The sequence below is a fragment of the Nicotiana sylvestris genome, chromosome 4, assembly GCF_000393655.2.
Source record: "Nicotiana sylvestris chromosome 4, ASM39365v2, whole genome shotgun sequence".
Lineage (NCBI taxonomy): Eukaryota > Viridiplantae > Streptophyta > Magnoliopsida > Solanales > Solanaceae > Nicotiana > Nicotiana sylvestris.
In genome coordinates, this window is record NC_091060.1 from 8,137,521 (window position 1) to 8,150,253 (window position 12,733).

Genomic DNA, 12,733 nt, shown 5'->3' on the forward strand with positions numbered 1-12,733 from the left:
GGATATGACCAAGTTGTATTTTCATAATATTATTTGGAGTTTGACATGCTGTCTAATTATGTACATGTATATAATCAGGTATTGAAAATTGAAGATCTTGTAACTGAGAATTTGAAGTTGAGAATATATGAGTTGAATAGTCTTCTTTCCTTTTAAAAGGGAAGGCATCCTTTCTGAAGACTACATCTCTATTAACAAAGAATGCCCTATCCTGTAAGTCATACAATATATATCCGTTTTGAGTCTCTGCATATCCCATATGAACTGCAGTTTTGGTTCTTAAGGATAGCTTGTCATGTTGATGGACTATTTTTGCATAACATAGATGGCCTAGTACTCTTAAGTGAGTATAGGAAGGTGATTTCTGATATAGATTTTCAAAGGGAGTCTTATTGTTGATGACAACACTTGGAAGTCTGTTTATGAGGTAAACAGCAGCAGTTACACAGTGACCCCAAAACCTTATAGGTATTTCATCTTGAAATCTATTTGCTCCGGTGACCTCTAAAATGTGCCCATGCTTCCTTTCAGCAACTCCATTTTGTTGAGGAGTGTAAGCACATGAAGTTTGATGAACAATCCCAAACTTCTTAAACATTTCACTGCATATTGAGTTTATAAACTCAGTACCATTATTAGTTCTGACAGTTCTAACAATTTTGTCAAACTGAGTTTTAATTAGAACCAGAAACTATTGTAAAACAACACGCACTTCTGACTTTTGTTTAAGCAAAAAACACCCAAGTCATTCTTGAAATATCATCCACTACAGTTAAGAAGTACTTATTACCATCATATGTAGGAGTCTTGTATGGTCCCCATAAATCCATATGTACTAGATCAAACTTGCTTACAGATTTAATGCTACTGATAGAAAATGGTAATCTTGACTGTTTAACATAAGGACAAACTACACATTGCTTTATTGTATTAACTATAAGATCAGTTTTGCTATGAAGTAACTTTTTGAGAACTGTAGATGAAGCATGACCAAACCTCTTTGTGCCAAAGATCCACTTCCTTTGTTGTAGTTAAATTATTCTGGTCACTTTCTTTATTCCAGCTGTTACTGCTAAAGATGTTCCAACCACTTGTCTTTCTAGTATATATAGTCCATCATCCTCCCTACCAATCGCCTTCACCTTCCCACTGAAGAGTTTTTGAAATACATAGAAATCAAGAAAGAAGGCTGCTGAGCACTACAATTCCTTTGTCAGTTTAGATACTGATAATAAATTGAATTTAAATGATGGAACATAAAACACATTAGTAATTGTGTTTTCTTCTAATATGGTGCTAGCACATGTGTGTGTCACATATGAAATATCTCCATTTGGCATGAATATTTTCTTTGGTTTTTCAGACTGAATTACAGTAGACTCATTTAGCATATTCAAATTAGCCACCATATGGTTTGTGGCTCCTGTATCTATTTTCCACTCTTGAAGACTATTGGATACTATCAGAGCACAACTAATACCTGCTGTGTTGGATGCAGGGGTTAAGATTATGCTTGAAGCCTGACTGATTCCAGACTTGTTAAGTAGTTGGAGTATTTAATCATATTGCTCTCTTAAGAATGTACATCATGTCATCTGATTCAATTGGTTGAAGTTGAGTTCATTCACAGTCCCTTTGTTCTCAGATCCTTGATTTATATTCATATTAACACTTTGTAAAGGACCTCTTGCATCATTACAACCACTATATGTTTGTTGCACCATATTGTCAGTCATGACATTGTAGGCAACATTGGTTTCAGTTCCTCCTTTCTTTTTTGGTCTATAATCAGGTGGATAACCCACAATTTTGTAGCAATTTTCTTTGCTATGTCCCTTGACTTTAATAAAGTTACACTGAACATTGTAATTTTTCTTGAACCTTTGATTTTCTGTGGATCTTGAGTACATCACTGCATCAAAACTTCCTGACATCATTGCAAGATTGGCACCTAAAATTCCTGTGGCATTGGTTATTGTTTTCTGACCTTCATCACTAATTATCATAGCATAAGCTTGATTAACCGTATAAACTGGACTCCTCATTAGAATCTAACTTCTAGCCTGGGCATACGAGTCATTAAGTCCCATTAAAAACTGACACGGCTTAAGTTTTTGAAGATATACCACAAACTCCTTAGATTTAGGGCAATCACAACCTGGTGCAAGCACCAAGGCTTCAAACTCTTCCCACATATCTTTCAGTTTTGAGAAGTATACTGAAACAGATGCAGTACCTTGAGACAATGTTGTAATTTCTTTATGCAGATTAAACGACCTTGAATCATCTACCTTGTTAAACCTTTCAGATAAATCTTCCCAAACTACTAGGGCACAAGAAGCATACATAATCCCTCCTAGAAGATTTTTAGACATAGAATTCATAATCCATGAGAGTAAAATTGCATTTATTCTATCCTAGTGATTCCATAGAATTTCTGGAAATATTTCCTTCTTACATGAGCCATCAATTAGTCCCAACTTATTTCTTCCTAGTAACGCAGCACGCATAGATCGATTCCAGATTGAGTAGTTCTCAATACCTGTGAGTTGAAACAAGATGATCTGAATACTGCTCACATCGGCTGGAGACAGGAACAGAGGATGATTATAGCCGACTCCAACTAGTTGATTTCTAGTTCCAATAGTTGAATTTCCAACTCCAGAGTTCAATTGATCCCTTACATGTTGTTGATATCCAGATCCACGACCTAAAGCTTGTTCGTTTTCCATTGACAAGAATTCACAAGATTTTGAATTGTTTTTTTTTTCTGTAAATGAAGAAGAATGGGAAAGATCGACAACACGAGCTAGAATTTCAAGCTCTACTGCTCTGATACCATGAAATTAATAGGCAATTTCCAGATTATGAACTCTAGAAATTCAGAAGAAGAAGATGAAGAATGTCATGAAGAAGACTAGAGAGAAGTTAGAGAGAGAATGAGTGGAGAAGATAATGAAATCATATTATTTCATATTCATGAAACAATCGTGTAAATACAATATATATAGTTAGGTAATTAACTGATAATCTGATTTAACTAATTGACCTCTTAACTAACTAATGGACATTTAACTAACGATAATTAGGAAGAGTGAAAAGACTAAATTGCCCTTATATTTTAACACCTATGTTACCCCTTTCTCAACAATGTGCAGTTCTCGTATCTCCAGTACATGTGAAGATAATTAAACTCCGCAAAAAATTAACACTTTGACAAGGTTATTTTTAGCAGAACAGTGGCCTTACCAATAATGCACTTTTGAAGTCACGCTCAGAAAGAGATATAATACAAAATAATTAAACACTGGTAAATCCTGTAACAGAGACACCCGGATAGGCAGTGCAGTACTTTAATATAAATCCGAATAAATTTATAATAACAACAACCCAATGAAATATATCCCACAAGTGAGGTCTAGGGAGAGTAGTGTGTATCCAGACCTTATCCCTACCCCAGAGGAATAGAGAAGTTATTTCCGATAGACCCTCGGCTCAAGAAGACGAAAAGAGACAATAGATCAGTAACAACAATAACAGCCAGACATATAATGTCAGCATCGTTAAGACAAGAAAATAGACGGAAAAACAATAACAAAAACCAGTAATAATGACATGATACTATGAAAACGGAAAAATAGCCGGAATAAATTTAGAAATCATAAATTCTGATGCAAATGGACAATGGTTTATGCCTACTAATGAGCAACACGTATATAAATATGACTCTCTATATGTAGATGAAAATCAGCCAATTACCATAGCAACAAATCAATGCAAATTATCTTCATTTCAATCAAATACTTGGAATCTTTTCTTACACTGCATTCATCTTCTAACTTGTGCCACATTTTTGGAATGTACTATGCTAGAAATTCCAAATAAGACCATGATCAGTATAAAACTAATGAATCAGCTCTAACCCTACCTCTACATATTGCATTGAAAAGCAGTATATTTGCATTTGTTTACATTCCTCAAAAATGAAGTTTGACCGATTAGTATATAGTTATTTTGTAATCTAACGATCGGTCCATATGAGAAAAAGAATATGCATACCCTATGTAGGGGTGGCAAATGGGCGGACGGGGCGTGTTGAGAATGAGTAATGCAAAAACCGATAAATTATTCGACTCAACCCATATTTAATAGCTATTTAATATGGATAGAAAATGGGTTAACCGACGGATACCAATATCGAGAAAATATTCAAATATGATATATCTACATTCATTAATTTTCATAACAATACCTTCCGAGAAATGGCTAATTCAAGATGTTGAACAACGAAGTTTAATTTTGGAAAAACACCACCATTATGGGAATATGCACGCGGCCGTAAATTTTACTTCTTCCTAATAGGTAAAGAACATAGAGATTTGCTTAATCTAGTAGGAAGAATACTCATGAGTTCATTATTACTAGATTTACCTTCCTAACAAGCATTTTAGTTCTCCCAAGGTCAACAATACACATTCAAAAGCGTTAGACTTCATAACATTGCTGAGATGATTAGTTATTTGATCATCATTTATTAGGCAAGCAAACATCTCCGTGGTGCCAACCATTATAGAATATTAATTTAAATTTGTTTTTTAAAAAATGATTTCGTCAATTAATATTGTATCAATAGTCCAGCAATATGGTTGATCCAAATTTCAACTATACATAACTACTTTTTCTGAAAACTTCTTGACTTGAAAGCTGGTGCATTTTTCTCAAACCAACATTAGAGAAGGTTAACTAACAATAGAATTTTAGATTTTAGAGCATATGCAACATTTCACCAAATCCTCATAGACCCTCAAGAACTTTCCCTATATAAACCCGTTGGAGATGATCAAACTAAACTCAAACAAAACACAACTGAATTTGTTTGGAACGCAAAGCAATCTAGCAAATTAAGTCAAAACACACATACTCCTATTGACAATGGCAGCTTCCAGCAACTACTCAATCCTCCTCTTGATCATAGCATTATTGTCCTTATCAAGCATCAGCACAACACATGCTGCTCGCGGCCTACTTCAACTTCCAAACTTGCCTACAATCCCATCATTGCCTCAGCCAACAATGCCACAGTTGCCCACTATTCCAAACTTGCCAACAGCAGCCACATTGCCACCATTGCCAACACTTCCAACAGCAACATCATTGCCTTCTTTGCCTGCTTTGCCCTCTGTACCAAAGATGACTCTGCCACCAATGCCTGCTATGAATCCTATTCCCAACATGCCTTCACTTCCTACCATTCCCACAATTCCAACCATGCCGACACTTTCACCTCCTCCATCCAACTGATCATCTTGCGGCTTCTAATATTTATTACCTGTCTTGCCCTATGGTCTCTACCGTTTGATGTTTTTTTTCTCCTTTCACTTTTGTCGTTTTAATATTTTGAGTGATTCTTAACGATATGTATCGTATCATTTACACTCTCTGAGTGTTATACAATGATTGTGCTGTAGCTAGCCTTTGTATCAATGTCATGCAGTTGTCTATTATTGGTGTGTATTTCTCCATTATATGTGAAGGTAATTAAACTCCGCAAAAACATTATACTTTGACAAGGTCATTTTTACTTTTTTAGTAGACAGTGTGTTGAGTATAGTGGGCCCACTTATTTATTAGTTGAATGTAATTAGTTGTAACTACACTTAGTTGTTAGTTAGTGATAGTATAAATACAGTAGTTAGTCAGTTACACTGCACAACTATTCTTATTTTATTTTTTCTCAGTCCTCTAATAACAGAACTTCTTCCTTCATCTCTTCTTCTTCTAGAATCTTCATTTGCCATGGTTGTAGCTCCTTAACATGGTATCAGAGCTCGGTGCTCGATTTCCTTAAGCTCAGCCGTAAGAAAACTTAAATCCTTCAGCTGTATCAAATCATCTGCTCATCAATTTGATTGAGCCATTTTTCAACACAGAAATCTCTCTGCTCGACCTAGGGCTGGGAATTGTTTTTGATTTTTTGGTTGAATCGAGGTCAAATTGTGTCTAAGTTTGGGTGATTGTGATAAAATTGTAAGAATTTCTGGTGAAGTGCTTTCTGCTGTGGCAATGTCGATCAATAAAGATGTAGATGGTTCACCTGTTGTTGTGTCAATGTCTACAGAATTCGTCGATCACAACCATCCTCTCTACATTCATCCATCTGATACTCAAGGTTCTGTTCTAATTTCTATTCAGATTTAAGGTTCAGAAAACTATTCTATTTGGAGTAGATCTATGAAAATTGTATTGCATGGTAAAAACAAGCTAGGGTTTGTTCTAGGTACTTGTAGAAAAAACAGATATGATACTAGTTTACATGAACTGTGGGATAGATACAATGCTATTGTACTTGTTTGCATAATGAACACAGTTTCATCAAGTTTAATTAGTTCAGTGATCTATGTTTCAATGCCTACATAGTGTAGGAGGACCTTAAGGAAAACTTTGATAAGGATAATGCATCTAGGACTTGCTATTTGTGCAAGGAAATTGCCACATTAACTTAAGGCATATCCTTTGTGTCTGTGTACTACACTAAACTGAGAGAATTGTGGGATGAGAATAAAACTTTGACTCCTCCACCTACTTGTGGTTGTGCTGAATCTAAGAAACATGTAGAGCATTATCAGATACAGAAGTTGTATCAATTTCTCATAAGGTTAAATGAGTCCTATGAGAATGCAAAGAATCAGGTCCTCATGACTTGACCCTTACCTAATATGAACCAAGCTTATGCTATGATAGTCAATTTGAAGAGTCAGAGAATTAATGGAAAATGTGTATTTGTTAAGGGTAATGAAGCTGCTATGATGAGTAATAAGGGGTATACAGGTGGATATAATGGTGGGGTACAGATTAACACCAATTTCAGTGGAGGCTATAGACCTAGACACTCATTTGGTAAAGGTGTTGTTTTGTGTGACTACTGCAAATATAAGGGTCACACTTGAGAGAATTGTTTTAAGCTTCATGGCTATCCTTCTGACTTCAAAAAGAAGAGGAAAGGAAGGGAACCAAATGCTCAAGCTAACAATGTGACCAGTTCTAGTGTTTCAACCTCAGAGATCCAGGGTCAAGGACATCAGACACCAACAACCTCTCCAGCTCACTTCTTCACTCAGGAACAATACCAGCAAATTCTGCATTTGCTAATCAAGGATAAAGAAGCTAAACCTGTTGCCAGTGTTGTCACTACAGGAACAACAGGTAGTATACATTCATGTATGACAAGCCTAATACATAGTAATTGGATTATAGATACAGGAGCAACAAATCATATGGTTCATAGCACACTTACTAGAGAAATATGATGAAATACCAGAAAATCCTAGGAGTAAAGTTCATTTACTAACAGAAGAACAAGTGTCTATTACCCATACTGGTATTTATTCATTCTTTAAAAATAAGAGGGTTCAAAATATCCTTCACATTCTAGAGTTTAAATATAATCTCCTCTCAGTGTCCAAACTCACAAATGAGTTGCAGTGTCTAGCATTTTACCCTGATTTCTGTATCTTTCAGGAACTCTCAAGTGGGAAGGTGTTGGGGATTGGTAAAGAAGACTTGGGTCTATACATTCTCAAGGCAGAAGATAGAGCAATACTTCGACACCAAGGCACTCATTCCAATTCAATTGTACATACCATTCCAGGTGACATCAATAAATGTAGTAATCTAGAAAATAATAAGACTTGTGATGTATCCTTTTTGTGGCATCAAAGATTAGGACATGCTCCTTTAAAGGTTTTGAGATATCTAGGTGCTTTGCATAATATGCAACTGAAGGAACATCATTGTATTGTGTGTCCTATAGCTAAGCAATCAAGATTAGCTTTCCCTACTAGCTCTTCTTGCTCTAAGTATATTTTTGATATTGTGCATGGTGATGTCTGGGGGCTATATAGGGTGCCTACATATGATGGCAAGAGATATTTCTGACCTTAGTCGATGATTACTCCAAGTTTACCTAGTTATTTTTACTGCATTCTAAATCAGATGCAGTTGAGGTAATCAAAAGCTTTATAACAATGGTCTCAACATTATTTGATCACAAACTCAAATGTCTAAGAATTAGACAGTGGCACATAGCTCTTTAATGATCAAATACATATATTGTTGAAGATTCAAGTTATAGTACATCAAATCTCTTGCACATATACCCCTCAACAAAATGGGGTCGTTGAGAGAAAATCATATATCAGTTGGTGAACCTTTTGTTCCTTCCATAGCACTTAGAAAATCATCAAGGATCACCAAACTACCTGTGTGGCTAGCTGATTATGTGGTTCCATCAGCTAAGTTAGCATATCCTATATCAAATTATGTGGCCTATGATAAGCAGTCCCCTGTATATAGATCTTTTCTTGCTGCATTTTCAGCTATTGTAGAACCCAAATCCTTCTTAGAAGTCAGTAGGGATCCCAATTGGGTTGAACCTATGAAAGCTGAAATCACAGCTCTTGAAGAAAACAACACTTGGTCTATTGTTCCTCTCCCTCTTATCAAGGTTCCTATAGGTTAAAAGTGGGTGTTTAAAGTCAAATACAAGTCATCTGGTGAAGTGGAGAGGTATAAGGCCAGGTTGGTGGCCAAAGGTTACATTCAACATGAAGGATTTGACTACACAGAAACTCTCTCTTGTAGAAAAATGGTTACTGTGAGAGTTGTGGTTGCATTGGCTGTTGCTTCAGGATGGTATGTGTTTCAAATGGATATTCACAATGCTTTTCTTCAAGACGATCTCTCGAAGAGGTATATATGCATGTTCTTGATGGCTTTTCAAGCCGGGGGAGTGCCAGCGTATATGTAGATTGCATAAGTCACTCTATAGATTAAAACAGGCTCCTAGACAGTGGAATCTGATACTAACTGAAGCTCTATAGATATTGGATTTGCACAAAGTCACTATGACTATTCTTTGTTTACTCAGAAGATGGATTCAGAATTGGTAGTCATCCTTGTCTATGTAGATGATATTCTAGTAACTGGGAGCAGTCTAAGTCTGGTCCAACAGGTCAGGAAGGATTTGCAGGAGAGGTTCGAAATAAAAGATCTTGGTGAACTGAAATACTTTCTAGGGATTGAGTGTCGCTCCCCATTTTTCCTTGAGGAGTCCAGGTTTCGACATTCATTGGGAACAAATCGTTTCCGTTTGGGAATTGGGTATTTGAAGAGTCGCCACCTAACAGATTAAGGTGCGTTATGGCACCTAGAGCAATTAACTCATGTAACCAGTTTGCATTACCAGAGATTAGGTTAAGGGATCAAAATAACCTTGAGGGGAAGGTGTTAGGCACCCCTCGCAGTCCACAACGGTGGGTCCTGGCCGAACTTAATTATGTGAATTAGTCATTTAACAAGTAAGCGGTCTAAGCACACATTTGCAAATAAAGGTAGTTTATGCATTCTAAACACACATATATAAGCAAGAAAGTTTAGATGGTCTACGCATACATGAATTAAGGAAGTTTGAACAGTCCAAGCATACATACATAAACTAAGGAGGTTTAGGCAGTCTAAGCACACATATGTGAATTGGGGAAGGGAGGTCCTAAGTTGATTAGCCTATAGGATTACATCTGTACAATACCCGGTAAGCCTTCCTCAACTAGAGGGGTTACACGTGGAATTAGCACAGAGGTCATCATATCCTTTTACAACCCATTACCCCCCCTTAGTGGTTATATAAATGAGTTTAGTTAACGAACTCTAAGCGTGCTTTACCCGTCCCTTCCTTGTGGCCCCGGAGGCATTTAGGACCTATACTTAGGCAGTTCTACACACTCCTAAGGTATTTAAAAGGTAAAATCTAAGTGATAACAAAGAACACATAGGACTGTCAAATACGGAAGCAATTAGGGGCTCATGTTTGCCTCCACACATAATCAGATACATAGCATGTCTCAAACAATTGATTTTTAAGAAATTTAGAAAGCCTTAGAACATGATATCTAGATGAACATCACAGATATAGAATATGCAGCATTTCGTATCAAAGCGAAGTGGCAGAACCCTAGTCAGCGTGCCTGTTGATTTTATAGCCTGTTAAACCTGGACAATTTCACACATAAACAGAACCTGATTTCACAGTTATAAGACCATTAATTACCTAAGGCTTGCCTAGGCGTAGGTCTGTATGCAATCATAATTCTGAAAATTGGTTAAGACAGCTTGAGGTCATTCAATCTTATAGGCACACTGAATTAGGTGATTAATGTTACAGAACTGGTTTCATGCATGTTTTCACTAGAACATGATATCTATGTGTTGGACCATTCTTAAACCTTTTTATAGATAGTTATTCATTCAAACGACGTAGACATGGTTTAGAGCCAATGCAAACAGGGTCCTAAATCAGGATTTCTGATGCACAGAGAGATGATCATTTTATTAAGCATGATTACAGCAGTAGTTTAATGATATGATTTCCAAGTGATAATAACTTTATGCAGAGTCAGAGAAAGAAGTGATGAACTTATAACATATTTATAATATACAAAAATATAAACGTGAGTGTCCTAAGGCAGGTTTTGTAATGCAAATAATATAGACTTATGACATGTTTTGATGCAACTAACATAGCAGATAGGCCTGAAGCATGATTTCTATCATAATATAAACTCAAAGCAATATTTCTATTACTAATATATATATATATAAACTAAGGTCATGATTTCTACTATGCATCAACCTAAATCATGATATCTACCCAGTTTCCCACAAACATCATATAGGAACCCTCCCTTCTTACTAATCACCCCAACATCTATTTACAAATAATATTATTACAGACCAGGATCAAATGAATTACATAAGTAAATAAAACTATACTATAGGGAGCCTAAATCAGGCCCAAAGCAAACCTGGGAATGCCAGTCCTTCAATAGAGTCTCAGAAGCCAAAGATCTCACAACCAATAATGTGTATCTTGGTGTGTCAGAGTTCCCTAAGGACCTCAAGGATTCCGGGCAGTACTCACATCAAGACCTTTCTCAAATGAGGATTGGTTATGTGCAGTGTGGAAGGGACAACCCCGGTGTGCCAAAGTTCAGAGGGATCTCAAGGATCCCTGAGCAGTACACACACCAGAGGGGTAGAACCTAGTAGTCTAAGAGTAGGGTGAGAGTGCTTGATATAGTGTTGAAAGACTTAGTAAAATAGTTTAGAAGTGAAAAATTTCTGAAACAGTTTTTAAAGATACTGAGAGTGACTAGTTTTAAGAAGAATGCTAGGAGTAGGAGCAGCAGTTTTTAAATTATTTTTTGAGAAAATCATACTCAATAAACAACCCACTTAATCATAGAATACCCAGATTTACTTGACAAGCATACTTACAAACAGGGGATGAAGGGATTGGGAACATATAGGAAAATATTTGATACAACAAATGTATAGAACAGCTAAGAATCTACTGAACAAATCAGTCATGGTAACAAACAATTAAAACATAGGGAAAGAATGCAGCAGGATCATGTTGAAGATAAGAGTTTGTTGAACAAAATTTGGCATACAATTAGGACCAATTGAATACAATGGAAAACTAAGTGACTAATATAGTCACACCAATTAAAGAGAGGGGGTAAGGTAACTAAGTAAACATGTTGGACAAATATCAAAGAACTAAAGGAAGTCGGACATGATGATTACACATAATGTAGGATTTAGACATACTTAAAAACAGCAAACAGAGAAATAAATTGAATAACTAGTACAGGAACAAACATATGTGTATAGACATGGAACACATAGAGTTGAGTTTCAAAATCTAACTAGAGATATACCAGTTAAACAAGAAAATGCAGAATGTGAAAAACAGTTGAAATTCCACTATCTAGCCTTGGCTTTTAGATAGCTAGACCCACAGTTAGCACAAGTAGCAAAGAGAGAAGAGAGAGTTTGAATGTATGTGTGTGTATTCTGAACTATTGTTCATGTGTTGACGGAGCAGAATGAGAGTACTTATATAGTAGTTCAAGAGTAGAGCCAATAAGGTAAAAGAATCAGAAATCAGCAATTAAGGGCCATCAGAATCCAATCACATAAGGGGTTCAGAATAGACTCCTTAAATTAGGGGCAATTAGCCAAATGGTGATAATAGGAAGTCTAATTAAGGAAAGAAGTTCAAGTCAAACCAAACAAAGGATTTCGGAATAAAATAATCAGTATTCTAATTAAGGGAATAATCATATAAAGGAATCAGTAAATATACAAGTAATAAAATGAGGCAAGAGTGACTAATTAAAGTCGTAAACATGGAAACATGCAAGACTAAGACATACAAATTTCTAACATAGCAAATCAATCAGCCGAATTTCAAAGTAACAATGATTTTTGAAAGAATATATCAACTCCCATAAATAGAAAATAAACTAAGTAAAACTTCATAGAAATATAGAACTTAGTCGGGAAAAATCAGGTTCAAGCCCTAACTGAAAGTTATTAGGGCAAAACCACAAAAATAATGAATTTGACGAAGAAAAGCATGCAAGTCAGAGGATACAGAGCAAACTAATACGATTAGTAATACGGAAAGACCCAAATCGTCGCAAGAATTGGAAAGATCAGTCTATCACATAGAGTCAACTAGGGTTCGAGTACTCTTGCAAAAGATCAGTCAAGAAGATGAAAAATAGAATCGATTAAACATCCAGAAGTTAGAAAGCCTTTGAAAAACAACTCGTAATGAACCCTAGTTTTAGGGAAAAGCAAGAACAAGTGATTAAAACCAGAAATTTTT

The 12,733-nt window shown here is 35.9% G+C and overlaps 1 protein-coding gene across 1 annotated transcript; it reads left to right on the forward strand.

Moving 5' to 3' along the window:
* The first annotated feature begins 4,932 nt into the window (after positions 1-4,932).
* Positions 4,933-5,301, forward strand: LOC104223362 (protein PELPK2-like). The gene has a single exon (XM_009774790.1). It carries the CDS (start codon positions 4,933-4,935, stop codon positions 5,299-5,301), a length of 369 nt encoding a protein of 122 aa, XP_009773092.1.
* The last annotated feature ends 7,432 nt before the right edge of the window (positions 5,302-12,733 follow it).